The sequence below is a fragment of the Carlito syrichta genome, unplaced genomic scaffold (genome assembly GCF_000164805.1).
Source record: "Carlito syrichta isolate Samal-C Ts95f unplaced genomic scaffold, Tarsius_syrichta-2.0.1 Scaffold304264, whole genome shotgun sequence".
In the NCBI taxonomy this organism is placed as follows: domain Eukaryota; kingdom Metazoa; phylum Chordata; class Mammalia; order Primates; family Tarsiidae; genus Carlito; species Carlito syrichta.
This window is the reverse complement of record NW_007248360.1, coordinates 236387-254427: the sequence shown is the minus strand read 5'-3', so window position 1 is coordinate 254427 and position 18041 is coordinate 236387. Positions and strand designations below refer to the sequence as shown.

At 38.4% G+C, this 18041-nt stretch overlaps 1 protein-coding gene across 1 annotated transcript; it reads right to left on the bottom strand.

Annotated features, from left to right (window-relative positions):
- Positions 1-269: 269 nt before the first annotated feature.
- Positions 270-16993, bottom strand: ANKEF1 (ankyrin repeat and EF-hand domain containing 1). Its single transcript, XM_008059577.2, has 10 exons — positions 16711-16993; positions 12803-13192; positions 12295-12494; positions 11402-11551; positions 10644-10767; positions 6269-7091; positions 4804-5030; positions 3144-3307; positions 1481-1618; positions 270-593 (listed from the first exon to the last, which is right to left on the bottom strand). Exons 2-10 carry the CDS (start codon positions 13146-13148, stop codon positions 435-437), a joined length of 2331 nt encoding a protein of 776 aa, XP_008057768.1. The 5' UTR covers positions 13149-13192; positions 16711-16993; the 3' UTR covers positions 270-434.
- Between the last annotated feature and the right edge of the window lie 1048 nt (positions 16994-18041).

Below are 18041 nucleotides of genomic sequence, written 5' to 3'. Positions count from 1 at the left end.
CAAGGTATCTAATACACATCATTTACATTGGCATATAAGAAACAAACTTCTTCCTTAAGGAATTCAATACTATTTCTCTTTCCTAATATTAAATTGTTGTCATCAATTTCCGTTAAAATTTTGTCCTTCATAAACATAGTGTCATTCATCTGGTAAATCTTTTGACACTAATATTTATAACTCAATGCCATGTATTCCACTATATTTGTAAAGTAGATTGAGGGATTTATCCAGAATGACATGCCATTCATTTAAAAATAAAATACACCTTCTCTAGACAGCTCAGAATATTTAGAGTTGTTAAAGCAAAAACAAACATTTGTTAATACATTCTTCTTGTATGAATTGCTTTGGCTTTGATGGAAATATCTACTTTATCCAAGGTTTGGCCCCTGGGCATTAAAACATTTACCCCAAGAAGAAACTGCTGTGACTTAGGTCTTCAAGGCAGCTTCTAATGCTTGAGCTTTCTCTCGGATGTTCTTCTGAAAAGGCATCATAAAATCGTCGAAGTCTACCTCATAAGTAAACCTCTCTCGCCTTAGTTCTCTCTTCCTTATCAGCTCTGCTGTTGTGGCTTCAGCACTCTGAATCTAAAAGAAATAGCCACACCCAGAGCAGGTATGAGAATGATAGCCAGTAAATATTCCAGTATCCAGGCAATTTTCAATACATAGTTTTATCTGTAAACTCTTTGATAATTTTAATTCAAGACTACAAAATTTACACCTAAATGTATTTTAATTTTTCCCTCCTCTTCTATGACATCAGTGGTTACATGAGCATCACAATTTCTGATGATGATCATCTGGACAACTGAGCTCAGAAATGTTGTCAGTTACTTCTTTGGCCAGTTATGCTTAGGTCAGCTGCAGTTCAGTTTTGGAAGTCAAAACAGCGAAGCAAAGAAATTAGATAATCACCTGGATTTACTAACTGTATGTCTTATGTGGAAGTTAAAATTATTTTCATAACAGAAGGCAGGGCTACTTATTCAGCATGGTTTGAAGGGCATTTAAAAGATAATTCTTTTCCCCAAAAGTTTTCTCACCTCTTAAATCATAGATGTTTTAGGAGGCTACTGAATAAATCTCTCTGGATTAGTATAAAACTCCCATGTGAAATGATGCTAGTGAGCACAGAGAAGAAACGTTGGATCTGAGAAGTACCAAGAAAAGTGTCCCTAGGACTTGGTGACCAAATGACTGTGGGGCATGCCATTGACCAAAGACCTCAATCTTTCCTGGAAAAATGTAAATGTCAATATAGAAATAGTCATGGAGAAAACCAAATATTGGCAGCTAACAGTTGGACTTCCTGAGCAGAAAGTAGCATGACTTGGCAAAAAAAAAACCCCCACAAATAGTAAATGTAAAAGGCACATTTTGAACATTGGTTTGGATGATTTGCCTTAAAAAGCACTTGAAAAATGACATTATGGACTTCTCCCATGCTATGAAGATGTTTCCAAAGTACTTACTCTCCGTGGAATAAATGTAATATCCACTTTCTTGGTATAACCACTGGTAATCAATGAATTGAGATGAACAACATTATCCTTCTGCATTTTCTTTCCCTCTGATATGGCTGGTACAGCATAAATTGATGACAGTGGTTCCTGGAAACAAGACAAAGAAACCTGTAAGCTGCGAAAGTCCATATTCACTTTCTCATATCATTTGCTGTACTACATTTTACTCTGAAGCCAGAAAGCAACAACAACAACAAATGTTACTACATAAGTTATCCTTTGCGATAAAATAGAATATTATTATTATTTATTATTTTTTTTTGAGTTGGAGTCTCACTCCGTCGCCCAGACTGGAGTGCAGTGGCCGCTCCCGGTCACCGCAGCCTCGACCTGCTGGGCTCTGGCAATCCTTCCGCCTCAGCCTTCCAAGTAGCCGGAACTACAGGCACGTGCTACCACGCCCGGCTAATTTTTTGATTTTATTGTAGAGATGAGGTCTCGCTGCCCAGGCGGGTCTCGAACCCGCCGGCTCAGGCAATCCACTCACCTCAGCCTCCCAAAGGCGTGGGATTATAGGCTGAGCCACCGAGTCAGGCTCAAAATAGAATTATAACTCTAGGTCAAGAGAGATAGTTTGCCTTGTTTAACTCTACTTAAGTAGTGACAGAACACACAAGTGTTCAAGGATATCTATCCTTGACATGCGCCCGTTCATTAATCAGAAAAATAAAATCCTACCACATCCTACCAAAATGATAAAGGTGTGTATGCAAGAACATTAGCTGAAAGATCCACCTTCACGTTTTGCCATCCTAACTACAAACTCCATGTTTATAACCTCTGTCTACTGACAATCCCTTCCTCCTATCCACTTGCTACCACCTGCATTTCTTCAACCCTTTTGAATCTGATAGCACTAAAGTTTTCCTTCTTGATATCCATCTCTTGTCCTGTGTGTGCCAAGATTCTCTAGTTAATTTCCTACCTTCTTAAAAGAAGCTCAGTTAGACATGCACTTAGGGGTTCCCTACTAATAGCAAAGTCTTGATCTCTCAGTAATTTCTGTGGACAACAACCCCAACGTTCAGCTGGTAGTTTAGAAGTTCCTAAACTACTTCAGATTAGAACAGACAACTTGGCTTTGACCTTCTACAGTCATTTTGCAGGACATCCAAGTCAAAAGCAGCTCCATAGCCCAGGGTTTAATGACATTCATTAGAATTCCTTGGTGGAGGTGAAGGGAGGGGTTAAGGTGGGAATTGAAAGATTATGAGACCAGAATAAAGGAAAATCATGTTTACTTCATTTTTTTAAAGAATTACCCTCCTTCCCTGTTTGGGCCATCTCATCAAATCTATATAATTCAGGACTATTGACATACATTTCCAATACCAGTTTGTTTGTTTTCCCCCAACCTTCTAATTGTATTTGGCTGAACCCATCTGGTTTTTTGTGTATATTCTCTTTGCAATGAACATCTTTTAGGCTCTTTGGTCATAAGGAATTTCCTTGCTAGGTATTTCCTTGAGTAGTATATAATGATGCTGAAAATATGCACTGCATATTATTTTGCCCATATTGTCTAAGAATATGTAAATAGAGCTGCTGCCTTCCACTGCAACAAGTTTGTACAGAGTTCCAACACAAACAGGTGGTCGACCTCTTTTCTTACCTCTTCTTTCTTAATTTCAGGGCCTTCAGTCTTCAATTTAGGTGCTGGCTTGCCTTTCACTTTTTGATTTTCTGCAGGCTTTGGCAAATTATCTAGCTTTTCTTTAACCAGACTGATTATTCTATAATCAGCATATGCCTTTGCAACATCCATGGCATTATGCCCTGTTGAAACATAAACATACATTCAGAGTTATGATAAATGTATTAATGATAAACCATGTAGAAAAAAAAAATCTTAGCACCTCTTCCCTAAACCTGCAGTAGTAAGGGTGATTCCTAAAACAAATGGCATGCATGTGTTCACAGAGCTAGATCATGTTCTCTATGGTGGTCCCAGCTCTAAAATCCCCTGCTTTCAAGTGTTGTTTGTTGAAACAAAAATTATTTTCTTAAATTTTTTTACTACCTTTCTTCAAATGGTGATAGGAGACAGATTACGTTTTGAATGTCAAATTTCTGTGATGTAAGGAGGTAAATTCCAAAAGGCATGGGGAAGCTCACAAGTGCTCCAGGCAGAGGGCAGGAAGTTATATTACCTGTAACATCATCAGGTAGGACTGGTACCATACTACCTGGGACCTAGAGGTAGCCTGAACCAGCCAGAGGCATTAATATTAATGTTCACTCAGACCAAAGGGAAGCAATTGCTTCCAATATAAGAAAATGACAACTCTATGCAAAGAGCTCAAGTGTATTCAAATGATATTTTATTCTTCATGTGTGGCATTTATGATATAAAGGAGGCCACCTGTTTACTTCCTAGAGTCAAGAAAGTCTCAATTAAGACAATACTTTATCCAGTTTTAAGAGGAATTCAAAATCTACATTGTCTTTAGACTTACACAAATTATTAGGAATTAGCCTTCATAAGAGTGGGATGATTTAAGGTATGATCTGAAAACTGGTACAAGTCCACAAACTAAGGGTTACTGATCCACAACAAAGTACAGAAATCAAGTGTCTGGAAATTTTTATAATTATGTAATAGAAGAACTTTCTATCATTTAAATTTAATGCTTTGCCAGATGTGGTGGCTCACCACGCTTGTAATCCCAGCACTTTGAGAGGCTGAGGTGGGAGGTTGGCTTGAGCCCATGAGTTCAAGACCAGCCTAGGGAATACAGCAAGATCTCATTTCTACAAAATGACAACAACAACAAAATTAGTCTGGTGTGGTGGCATGTACCTGCAATACAAGCTACTTAGGAGGCTGAGGCGAAAGGATCATCTGAGCCCAGGAGGTTGAGGCTGCTCTGAGCTATGATTGGGCTACTGTACTCCAGCCTGGGTGACAGTGAGACTTCGACTCAAAAACAATAAAAAATAAAAATGAAATACAAATTAAAATAAAAATAAAGATTTGGCTTTGTGATTTGCTTTTATCCACTTCATTTTTCCAGTAGGTCATTTTTTATTGTATTTCACAAAAGTATCTCCAGCCATGATATACTGCAAAGATAAAGAACTGGCCCTTCAGTACCAACGACTGGAGAAAGGCTTGGTATAAAACAAACTTCCAGAACATTTAACTCAGGCTTGTGTTTGCACCAGGAAACCAGAGGGAAATGTGGCTCTGTCAGAATTGGATCAGAAAAGATTTAAAATCGAACATAAATTTTCCATTTCTGACCCTAACCATCAACAATATGAATACATACCTTTTCTATTTTCCAGCTGGAATTTAGCACCAATGTCAAGTAGGTATTTTACCGTATCCAGTCTACAACTTTCGATGGCTCTGCTTAAAGGAGTTGAGTTGTTGATTGACATTGCATCTATCAAAGCTCCAGATTTAACAAGCAGCTCAACAATGTCTTGTTGGCCTGCGTGGCATGCAAAATGAAGTGGAGTCCACAGGAAATTATCTGTTGCATTAACATTAGCCCTGTAAAATAAGATAGATGCACAAACTAAAATATTGGTTGTTCCAGGCACTGGAAGATAAAAAAAGCAAAGTAAGATTTCATATAGTTTTATCAGGTTGTGGAACTGTAAACTCCACGTCATAATTTTTCTTCAAACCCCTTTGTTCTGTATTATTTGACAGTCTTAACTTCCTTTGTGTATATGTTCATTTTGTTTGGTAGTAAAAGGCAATATAGATTCTAGGGATTACAATTTTCAAAGTTAGAAATCAAAGAAAATTATAAAACTAGTTCCAATGAAGATAAAAGCTGCCAGGAAATATAAAAAATATATTATTCCATTTCGTGCCTACTTTATCTTCCTGTTATGAATTTTTAAATGAAAGTTAATCATTAAAATTCTGAGCATTATCATGTATTATTTAAAATTCGAGTCCTTTTTAGAAATTCACTATCCAAAGTTCTCATTGGTTAAGAATACAAAATATACAAATTTGAGTCTTTCCTTGACATTAAGCATGACAGTAATAACATTATACTTTTTCTCAAGTATGTTATTACTATGTTAATAAGTGCTTTACATATTTTAACTCATTTAATCTCCAACTAGTTTTATGAGAGGAGTCCCACTACAGCCTCATTGTCTAAATGAGAAAACCGAGGCACAAAATATTAAGAAACTTACCCCACGTTACACAATTAGGGTAGAAGAAGGGAATAGACCTGAGCAATTAAAAGTTAAATTAAAATGTCACGTTTTGATATTTCGATGATATTTACAAGTGAACCAGGGAAAAGACTGCCCTCTCTGGAGGAGGGCAGTGGGCTTTAAAGGGATCAAAGCATGTTCTTAATAATTATAGCCACTATCCCCCTTGTTGAAGTTGTTAAGATCCCCACAAAGTAGAGACAGATGAAAAAGCAAGTCCACACCATGTAGCTAAAGCTCTGAGGCAAAACTGAATTGACGGGGGCAGTGACACTCATCAAAAGACTCCTTCCATCTCAGAATGAAAACTTTTGACCTTTATTTTGTGTATTACTGCTATTGGCCAATTATATTTGTATGTACACAGTTCTATGCTCCCCTTAGCCTGGTACCCCATATAAGATCTATTTATTACAGACTTTAATAAAGAATCACTTTCCTATGCTACTGAAATTCTGGAGCTGATCAGATTTCTTAAGGCCTTCCTTTCACTTCCTTGAAATGGGAAGACCCATGAAAATTTAAACCTCACTTGACCAAGACACATACCCTTTTTCAAGAAGAAACTTGACCACATCTATGTTCCCACTTGCACACGCCGTCATTAGTGGTGTTTTGTAATAACTATCCTTCATATCCACAGGTATTCCTGAATCAAAAGCCTTTTTCAGGGAAGCCATGTCTCCTGCCTTGGTGATAAAATTAATATTTGAAAATATCTTCTCTGGATCATCAATGTACCAGGCCGAGTCATCCTGAATGGGATGTTCTGGGGGATGGTCTCGATTAAACCGACTGCTGTCAGTGACATTCTTGTAGGTCTCAATCATGTAATAGGGTGGTCCACCGTCCTCCCGACGTGGAAATGCGTGGTCCGGAATGATGCAGATGGGAAGGGGTAAGACAAACTTACCTTTCTTCCCCCTTCTACCCATGCCTTTTTTCTTTTTCTTAGGCCCATAAGATCCCAAGACAAAAGACTTGCTTAAATATCTGGTTCCCATAAAGAAATCGTTAACATTGACTCCTTCTCCCCGGGTCTTTTCATGAAGTTGAGCTATGACGGCCAGCTCTTCTGAGTTTGCATAATCCTGCCTTTCCTCCAGCACCATCACGAAGTCCTCCTTGGTGACGGTCCCATCACCCTTGTCCACAACCGCAAAGGCTTCCCGAAGGAAAGGCTCTCGTTCTACAGACCAATCATGTAGTCTAAGGGCCCAGACCGGATTCGGATTTTTGGCTCCTGGCTTGGCTAGTTTATTAGCGAGTCTCTCTGCCCGGCGTATTTCTTTGCTTGCTGCTTTGAAGCCGCCCTCCTTAGCCAAGGCCCTGGGCGTTTTATGGTCTAAATTCTTCCACTTCAGGTCACATCCTAAAATAGGAACCGTCATTATTATGAATGATGCCAAGGCATCTGCATGGCCCTATAAATGACATTCATTCGCCGGGCTCGGTGGCTCAGCCCGTAATCCCGCGCCTTTGGGAGGCTGAGGTGAGTGGATTGCCTGAGCCCGCGGGTTCGAGACCCGCCTGGGCAGGGAGACCTCATCTCTACCATAAATCAAAAAATCAGCCGGGCGTGGTAGCGCGTGCCTGTAATTCTGGCTACTCGGAAGGCTGAGGCGGAAGGATCGCCGGAGCCCAGCAGGTCGAGGCTGCGGTGGCCGGGAGCGGCCACTGCACTCCAGTTGGGCGACAGAGTGAGACTCCAATTCAAAAAAAAAAAAAAATGACATTCATTCAACTGCTTTCTTAATTTCTCATGAATGATGAAAAGTGTGTCCCAAAATTACATATATAGAGAGAGATGAGTACATTTAGCTATTATAATTACAAAAATGAGCTGTAATTCCTTTTTTCCTTTCTGTAAACTCACTTTGGTGAATTCCGATGGAGATAAGTTTACAATTTACAATAGGATTAGGACATTTATTTCTATACACATGTGAAACACATACTATATTGGTATTCTTGCTAAGGAGACTTCAAATCAATAGGAAAAATAAAAAGCAGGGGTACATTTGAATTTAGAAAGAAGCTGGACTCAAACAGCTTACTTGGAACGTATAAGTTCAGAATGCTGATGCTAAAAGGAAGCAGAATATAGTTTAAATCTAAACTATAAATCTGCGTACAATCTTAAACTATATTTTATCTGTATTCTCCATTAGATTTATGTAATTTAATGAAATCTGAGGATTCCCAGTATTATATTTGTATGCAAGCTAGATATTAAAATTCATTCTCCTTTTTGGTTACTTTTTTAACAAAATGATGTGACCAAAGTTATTTGTAAGTATTTGCCAAATGAATAAACTTTTTTGAACATACCAGGGACTCCATTTAATGTTACCAATGAGGTTGTGTTGTCTATAGTGTCTTGAGATATTAAAATTCATTATATATATGTCAGACTATAAGGTAGTCAGACTATGTTTTTCAAAATTAATACTTTCCTTGGTATTGTCAAAAATGAAAAATTTAAATGAAGGCTGATAATTTTACTAATGATAGAAAAACTCAGAAGAGGCATTGGGACAATAAAGATTCTAAGATGTATATATTGGACAATTATAAGAACAGTGACTTATTGGTGAGTCAACTCTGTCAGTGTTCTCAATAATACAATTCCACAGCATAGTAAATCCAAGCATTTTGCTTTCACTTAGCTGTTTTGCTCATTCAAGGTGTCTGGGGGTTTTATCTACCATCTTTCAAGCCACTCCTTCTCTGCTCACCCAACCCTAATCATCAAAGGATTTTTAAACCTGCTTTAACTCACCCTCTGCTGCTTTCAGCTTCCTCCAGTAAGAAAACTTTATGTGGATAAAAGACTTTAACCTCCCAGCTTAGAGATCTAAAGGCAGTTTTCCTCTTCTTTTGATTTGGAAATGTTTTGTCTCCTTTGTGATTAGTAAATAAAGATCCATTGATTCCCTGTGTGATTTTTGTTCCTCTGTGGTAAAGGTGCTCAACTCTCAGCTGGCTGGTGTTATAGAACTCAGGGAGCCAAGGCCCAGGAGGAAGAAGAGGAGGAGGAAGAGGAAGAGGAGGAGGAGAAGGAAGAGGAGGAGGAGGGAGGAGGAAGAAGAGGAGGGAGATAAGGAGAAGGAAGAGGGGGAGAGGAGGAGGAGTAGAAAGATGAGGAGAAGGGAGAGGAGGAGGGAGAGGATGAGGAGGAGGGAGAAGAGGAGTAGAAAGATGAAAAGGAGGAGAAAGGAGAGGAGTAGGGAGAGGAGGAGGAAGAGGAGAAGAGGAGGAGGAGGGAGAGGACTACCCCAAGTCCCCTCCTCTGCCTTTGGATATAGCTCTCACACTGCTGCCATCAGGGAGTTATAAATTGCGGCAACAGGAAGACCAAACGCCAAAAGAGGAGCATCTTGAGGAAACGTGGGCAACAAATCCAGATAGCACAAATACTTTACATTTAAGAACAGAAGAGACTGGACTCAGGGAGTTTATTTAGAATTGAGCATTTCATTGCTAACGTTTTCTTACTGCTCTGATTGCCTAAGATTCTAAAGGTGGGAATGTAACTAATAACACTTCTGCTGTGAAATTGGGTCACCCAAATAGCATCTGGTGATGTGGTTGTACTTCTAAACATGCTATAGAACTCAGAAAATTGTCAGACATTTGCTTTAGAAACAGTTTTATGATTCTTCCAGGAAAATGGATCTTTTCTGCATCATCGGGCAAGGCCATTTTGTGTGACCCAGCTTTCTTTGGTTTTTCAATGTGCTTTCTGTGACTTTATTCCAGGATATGAAAATGAAAGAGTACATGTGTGGTGATATTTGTCCCAGTAAGAAACAACATCAACACATCTAAGTTAAAGAAGCTTGTCTCAACTTGGGACGATCTTCAGTTTTTAGAAATACACAACATTTGATATATGTTTTTCTTTCCTCATTTGTTAAAAAGGGTTTATTATGTTTGGGGGATGAGGAAAGTATAAATGTATAAAAGTAAAAATGAATCAGTTATTACACTGTTATAGTTAGTCTTATTTATAATATTAATGACATGCTAGTCTTATTTATAATATTAATGATTGCAGTATGAGAGCTTTAAGTTTTAGTGACTTCTAAAATTTTGTGTCTAGGTAAAAGGCCAAGAAACCCCAAAACACTTATTGTGCTCTATTATAGGGTTGCTGCATTTTAAGTTTTTGCCTATTTCTCATAAACGGGGGAAAATATATAAAATTCAGCAAAATGTAGTTCTATCTCTAACAAAGAGTTGAAAACCTTTTAATGCACATTTAATTAGCATGAAATTAACAAAAATTATTTACATGCTTCAATTCAATTAGTTAATATTTTTATCTTTAAGTAACTCATTATGCTATATATGATATAGTTTATATACCTAAATTAATAGCTAGTTAAAAGCTACAGAAAAATCTAGAATAATAAATATTGCTTACATTTCAAATTTTCCGTGAAAATTTTCATTTCATTACATCTCCCCAAATTATTTATTCCCATAATTACAAATTATCCAGAAAAGTTATCTTTGCATTTGACACAGTAGAACATTTTAAAAATAAAATAATTAAAAATTCAGACTAAAATAAATAATTTTCAATGTTTTTTCTTTTATAGATGATTTTGACATTTTTAAAATAAGAAATTTAAACTACTATGAATATTTTCAGTATCTGTCTCATAAACAATCCTCTTTAGATTTTTAACAATAACCTAGAAAACTGGAGAGAAGGGTTTTCATCACCTTTAAGACCAGATTTTGATTTAACAGAAGGTGGTGTAAGAAATAATTTTCCATTTTTCTTCTGCATATGAGTGAGCTTTAGCTATTGAAAAAAATAAGTCATAGACAAGTAACAGGCCCAGATTCTCTGTTCGTCTATGACATCGTAAATCATAAATACTTTAAACACAAAATTGCTAGACAAATTTACCTCGCTGAGCTATATATTTACAGCAATCTGCAAAACCACCCATGGCAGCGTAATGAAGTGGTGTGTTCCCATTCATTGCAATCAGTCCCATGTCTCCATTGAAGGCAAAAAGAAGTTTCAGTATCTGCAAAATAAACAGTGGATGTTATAGATGAATAAGAATGTATATTTACTGAATGAAGACTGGCACCTGGACCTGTGCTATCCAGGATATTAGCTATTACCTATTATCTATTTTAGATAAAATTAAAAATTAAAAAATAGGATATTGTTAGTTCCTATTTTGTTTCTGCAATGTCATTGTATCCGTAAGATATTATTTGTTGATATGGTCAGATAATCAGTTTAAAATGCAAGCATATAATTAGATGCAGACAAACACCATGGAGATCAGTGTACGATGGCATTATTCTCCATAATTAGATCATAACATAATTTGAAGATTCTAGTACATGATGAAAGTATAAAATGGGGTAGTCCCAGTTGACAGAAATTTTAAATTGTCATAGTTAAGTATACAGATAAACATGAATAGTAATATTAAATGAATTAGTTAGTAAACCAAAAAAACTAATAAAGAGCTAAAAAATGTTGGTTTAAGAGAGAATTTTAGAATTATTTGGGGAGATAAAGATGAAAACATAAGTAACTTAGAAAAAAATTCTGCCTTAGTGTAACCTACATGATATATAGAAAGTCTGAGAAAAAGGACAGAAAAGTTTTAGCAATGAATTTTAAAGCAGAGAACAAATTATTACATCAAAGAAGCCTCCTTTAGCAGCAAAATGAGCAGCATGCTGTCTGTCATTGTCAAAGGCATTCACATCGCCTCCTCTTTCCAATATGCCTCGAACAATTTCCACCACCCCTTCTCTGGATGCTTCCATTAGAGCTGTGCGGCCTGTGGACTGGACATGAAACAGATCAAATGCTGTTTATATCCATCATATTAAGTAAAATATTTAGTATAAATAGAGTCTGAATCTACTTGACCTTAGCTTTACACTTACAAGTTTAGTTCTCTACATTTTTCTTAGTTTCACATAACAAAGAGTAAAAATTAAGCAAGTACAATGGGTTAAGGTCCAGAATTCTAAAATCAGTCAAGGTCAAACTGCAGGTTCCTGTGAGAATATCATGCTAATAAAAAAAATGCATTTCTTGCAAAGAAAGAATAAAAAGGGAGAAAAAAGAATAACATGGATGAATATCTAATATAAAATTAGGTCATAGGTGTTTTCTAATGAGAAGGAGATCTATTTTTAGTGTCTAGAAAGGACAGTTAAAAGAAAACTTAATAAAATTGGACAAGTAAGGAGAAAAACATAGATCAGAGAAACAGCAGAACTACATATTTTCTTTCCAAGAAGATAAAATTTTATTAGGCATCAGTGATGCCTTTCTTCTACTTTCTGTGGTGATACTTTGACATTATGCATAATAAATACCAATTTTTCAAGCAATTAGTAAATAGGCTTCAGGATCATGGCACTATGAAGATACTGAAAACATACCATCTTTAAGCATTTTGAGTCAAAATGAATAGCCTAAAACTAACAGGATAATGTTCCCATATTTGAATACAAAAATTATACTTAAGACTCTGCAACTAAAAAACAACAACAACTTTTAATCACAGGAATAATCATACTGAGTTGATAGCATTTGGATTGGCTCCTTTTTCCAAAAATGTCAGGCACACATCTTTAACATCATGTGCTTCTTCACAAGCTCTAAGGAATATCGGTTTTCCATCATAGGTACAATTGTTGACATCTGCACCATGTTCAAGGGCAATCAGAGCACAGCGATAATGCCGCTTAGTAGGTAAAATGCAATAAAACAAAACACCTGCAGAGAAAATCCCCAAAGAGTATTCAATTAATAGTCTGTATATATTGAACCTCATAGGAAAGAAAAAAAGATTATTTAAAAATCCATATTTAACTAAAGATAGTAAAGGCATATCTACCTTGGTTTTCTCTTTGAAACCAACGAAAACACCAAGACAGAAAAATTTTTAAAAACTCAATCTCTGTCAGAGTTAGAAAACAGTCACAACCAAATGTGATACGACCTGGTTTAAGGAAGAATTGCAGTGCTGATACGGCTACACAGTGAATTGCAATCAGTTGGATAGAATGTAGAGATTTTTATACCTCTTCCTTCATTATCGACTATAGTCATATCAGCCTTGGCCTTGGCTAATATTTCCATTGACAATTCATGACCCAGTTCTGCAGCCCTCATTGTTGGAGTACAGCCCACATGGTCTTGCACATCAGGGTGAGCGCCAAGTTCAAGGAGAAAGCTGACCATATCAATGTCATTGGAAACTGAGGCCAAGTGCAGAGCACTAAGTCCATCAATGGGGTCTGTGAAATTGATTAATTCAGGATAGCCAAACTTAGTCAGTTTCTCTATCTGCTGCTTGTCTTTGTTCCGCACACACTGAAGCACTTTGTAGGTCTGCAAGTTCTCAAGTCTCTTATTGGTTAAAGCCATGCTTGACCAGCTTCTTAAAAATGCTCTCTGAACCAAAACAAGAACTACAGTAGGAAAAAAGAAAAAGAAAACAAATAATAAAAGTTAATTATATCATCTTCATTTTAATTAAATAGCAATATTTTAGAACTTCTCTAAGAACAGAGGCTATTTCTTATGAAATGCTATTTTATTGAAACTGATTTCAGAAAGTAGGCATTCCATATAAATACAAAAACGTTCAGATGAAATGAAGTTGAAATAGTTCAAAACAAATCTTTCACCACAATTAAAACCAGTTTGCTGGGCAGTTTTCTTTTTATCTTATTTAACCTTCCCACCTTGCCACAACTTTCCTAGTTTACCCATGCAAAAGGTGATGTTAACTAAATTAGCAAGGTAAGGATTTGAGTTCCAATCCACATGGCTCCATATGTAGCATACTCACAAGGTAGAGAGCATACAGCTGTTAGTAATTTAAATGTGCTATAAAAATGTATAGAATTTTGAGGTGCTTATTATAATCAGAAGTCTATTGGGCTTTATGAAGTAACCAAGATGTGATGAATGATTCCTGTGTCATCTTCAGTGAGAATGAGGTGGTTATTTTTTTATTTTAAAGATGTGGGGTACAATTCAGGGTTAGGTATACAAACGTTGATTATGCAGGTACTCTTGTTGATGAGGTGTGCCCCTCCCTCCCCTAGCAGTTTCCCTCAACTGCCAATCCCACCCCTCCTCCCCTGGCAGTTTTCCACTACTGCCAATCCCTTTCTTAGAGTATTATGATAATTGTTCAAGATTGGCTCATGAGTGGACAACTCTAAGTTTTCTTAAACAATCCCACTGTTAAATTGTGATGGAAATTCTGCTATGTAATTTTATCTCCTTTTATGGCAAAAAATTTGGTTTGAGTAGTAAGCCATACTAGATATGTCTAGCATGCTTTTTTAAAATGGGAAAATAACTCTGTTGTCGATCATACAGGGAATCTGATCTAGGATGTTTGGGTGGGGCTGTACCTTCTCTCCCCTGACACAGGAGTGGGTCTGGGACTTAGGCTTGGTCCATTAGAGTGAACCATCTCTCTCCAAGTACACTGAATTGCTCTTGCAAATGCTCATTAAAAAAAGAAATCAGCCAATCAGAATCCTATGTTACCCTTCTGCCAGAACTATATGGAGAGACTGTTTTATCTGAAGTTGTCAAGCAATAGGGTGTAAGGCTGGGGCTGCAGGCAACTCTCTTGGCTATCACAGGGAGATCCCGTGTTTGAATGATGGTGACAGACTGAGACTGATGGCATCAGTTGCACACTGGGTTCCATGGTTCCTGAAGCCACTTACCACTTTATGTTCAGCGCTGCATGAGTAAATATATTCTCCCCCCTACTTTATTTTGGCATAAGTTAGTTAGCTGTATTTCTAACATTTGCAATGAAAAGATTTGATCTTAATACAAAAGCTGAAACTATGACCATCTTTTCTCCACCACAAATCTGCTTCCCAACCTACAGTCTCCATGGCAATGAACTGTGCTGTTGATCACTTACTCCTCCTTGAAATATGTCTCTCTAGGCAATCATGTATCTCTGTTGTTTGTTTCCATCCATCACCATCACCCACTTCTGCTCAGTCTTCTCTGCTAGTTATCCCTCATGTGGCAGAAGAAAGCCTCACTTTGGGGTGCCCAGGGCTAGGTCCCCAGGACTCTTCTCTATCCTCAGCACTACCCTGGTGTCTCATCTCAGCTCGTGACCTTCACCCCATCTTTCAACTTCTGATTGTTGACTCTCAAATTGATACAGCCATCTCTGACTCTCCCTGAGAGCAAATGTGATATTTCCACCCACCTCCTCTTCATTCTCCCTTAGATGTCTCATAGATAACTAAAATGTAACATGCTGTTGGAAATGGAACAGAACTGTTGCTATCACTTTGACTTTGACATTACCATCCATCCGTTGACTCCAATTAAATCACTCAGAGTCACCGTTCATTCTTTCCTTTCCTCACAGATCCCCTCACTCTTTAAATTCATCAGTAAATCCTGTCAACTTTACCTCCAGTATACACCCTGACATCAATCCTGCACTATTCTCCTAGCCAAATCATGCCTTCTAATACATCTCACTGCTTCCACAACAGCCCCCTCTACAGTCCAGTTTCTAGATAATTGTCAGAGAAATCTTTTAAAAATGTAGATCAGATAAGATGGGACAAGCTTACAGTACCCAACCTTTGAGTATAAATGTGTTTAAATATAAAGTATGTGATGAACATCCATATATCTGCCACTAAGATCCTATTATTAATGCTTAACTTGCTTTATCACATATCCACCCCTCCATCTAGCCATTAATCCATCTTATTTTTGTATCCATTTCAAAGTGAACTGTGGACATATTTCAGCATACATACCAGGGTATTCTGGTTAGGTGCAGTGTCATCATGTTGGGTATGTGTACACGTCATCTATGGAATAAAGATGCTCCTAACTAGCTTAGTGATTATACTGAATCAACGCCACATCATTTATGTGAAAAGGACTTCCTAATCAGGGACTTTAATGTTGCCTCTGATGCATTCATGCCTAACAGAGAATTAATTAGCAGCATGTGACATTGTCCAATCTAGCTACAGTGATGAATTCAACAGTTCATGGGTCAGTTGCCTATGGATTGCATCCTTACCAGCTAAACCCCCGAAATGCTAGGGAAACAGTGGCACAGAGTATATTGGTCCTTTAGCAGTTGATTAATTTCAAAGGCTGATCTTACCTCACTGGAGGAAATCACAGAAGTCCTGTTCTGGTCTTGAGATCCTCATACATTGTATAACATATATGTGTCTCAGGAGGGTCTCCATAGATACACACACTGGTACATTTCCTCAGCGCAACACTGGTCCACCTTGGGCCCATCTAACCATCTATATTGACAATCTCAAAAGGTTGTAGAACAGAACACGATGCCAGATTTGAGTTCCATGTTTGGGGTCTGAATACTCTGAAATTTTATGAATATCTGTGAATATTTGTGTGTCCAGGGCACTTTTCCTCTGTGGGGAGAGACCCATAGAGCTCATCAAATTCTCAAAGGTGTCTGTGAGACAAGGGAGGTTCCTTAGAAAGAGGAATGGAAGAAGATGAGCTCCGTGCAGTGGAAAGGGTGTTGGTTTTGATGTGGGGAAATCTGTTGTGATCTTCCCTTCCCTGTATCATTATTTACATGCACTTGCGCGATAAATACATACATAGTCTACCTTCCTAGTTTGCCTCTCCGTTTTTTCATCTGCGAAATGGAGATAATAACAGTACCCACTTCACCTGGCTGTGCAAAGAAAGCACAGAATTATTTTTGTAAAATATTTAACCAAGTCCCTCCATACAGGTTCACTGTGAATAAAACAAATTTCTGTGGATTTCAGCTCACTCATAAGCGATGGTTTACCTTTTAAGGGTTCTCTGCTATGCTTTTCAGTCTTAGATCTCAGCAAAATCTGGAGAGAAAAGGCGTGGGGGTGGATAGAGACGTGGTGGCAAGGGAAAGGCCAGGTGGCAAGGACTAAAGTGCCACGCTCACCTTTTAGTCGTCGTCCGGGCGATCAGGAGCCGCGGATTTCCGGACACCAATGCGCCTGGGCCTGCGGTGGCGCTCGGGGCGGCCCTAGCTGTCGCCCTCTGCTGCTTGGCGCCGGCCCCAGCCGCGACCTTGGGCTCCCGGAGCCCTGCTGGGGCGCCCAGGCGTGAATGGCGTCCCTTTGGGCAGAGAGGGAGAGCCGGCGCGCGGGGCAGCAGGGCGGGGTGTGAGTGTCCATGGGCCCCAGGTCTGCAGCGCGCGGCCAGGTGAGCGCAGGGGGGCGGGGTGGCGGCCGCGGGGACCCGCCGATTGTGAGCTTTGGCCACGCAAGTCCTGGCTGCCTGGGCAACGGCCTGGGTGGCGCGAAGGGGCGGGGCGAGCTCCGGACCGTGAACCCAACCGGCAGAGCACAGAACGCAGAACGCTGCACCCTCTAGGATTCCGCCCTTCTCTCGTCCTCTTCCTGCCCTCATTCAAAACTTAGAAAAGTAAGGCTGCTTATGGCAAAAATAAAATCAAATATGTAATAAAATATTTTGCAAAGTAAAATTAAATAAAAAATACAATAAGCTACACAATAAAACGGAAATAGCAATAACTACAACTCTCAACTGCTGTAGATTCTTGTAAATCTTCCTAGAAATTTTCTTCCCACACTCTAGGATGCATGTATGATTAAAAAATACTTACACACAAATGGAAGCAAATATGGAGATAATTTTATTGCAGGGCCTACAAATCAGCCACGACACCTCTTCCTCTCCCTCCACATACATTTTGGAGGCAAATTCTGAAAACTTTTGTCTGTTGATGTGAATATAAAACATGTGTATATATATACATTTTTTTTTGAGTTGGGTCTCACTCCGTCACCCAGGCTGGAGTGCAGTGACACAATTATGGCTCATGGAGGCCTCTACCTTCTGGGCTCAGGCGATCCTCCCACCTCAGCCTCCTGAGTAGCTGGCTGTACAGGTGCAAGCCACATGCCTGGCTAATTTTTTAATTTTTTTTTTTTTTTTGTAGAGATGAGGTTTTGTATGTTGCCTAACTCCTGTTGGTACCGAACTCCTGGCCTCAAGCAATCTTCCCACCTTGGCCTCCTAAAGTACTGGGATTACATGCATGAGCCACCACGCCCAACCTAAAACATGTATGTTTTTTAAAGCAGTATGCAACTGCTTCTTATTAAAAAAAACAGTAATTTCTCACACCAACCTAGCATATTCTTCTACTCTCAAACTGTTTAAAAATATTATTAAGGACTGTATGTGCATAAAGTATATACTACATAATACACAGAAAGTATAAAGTATATAAAGCATCCCATGGCT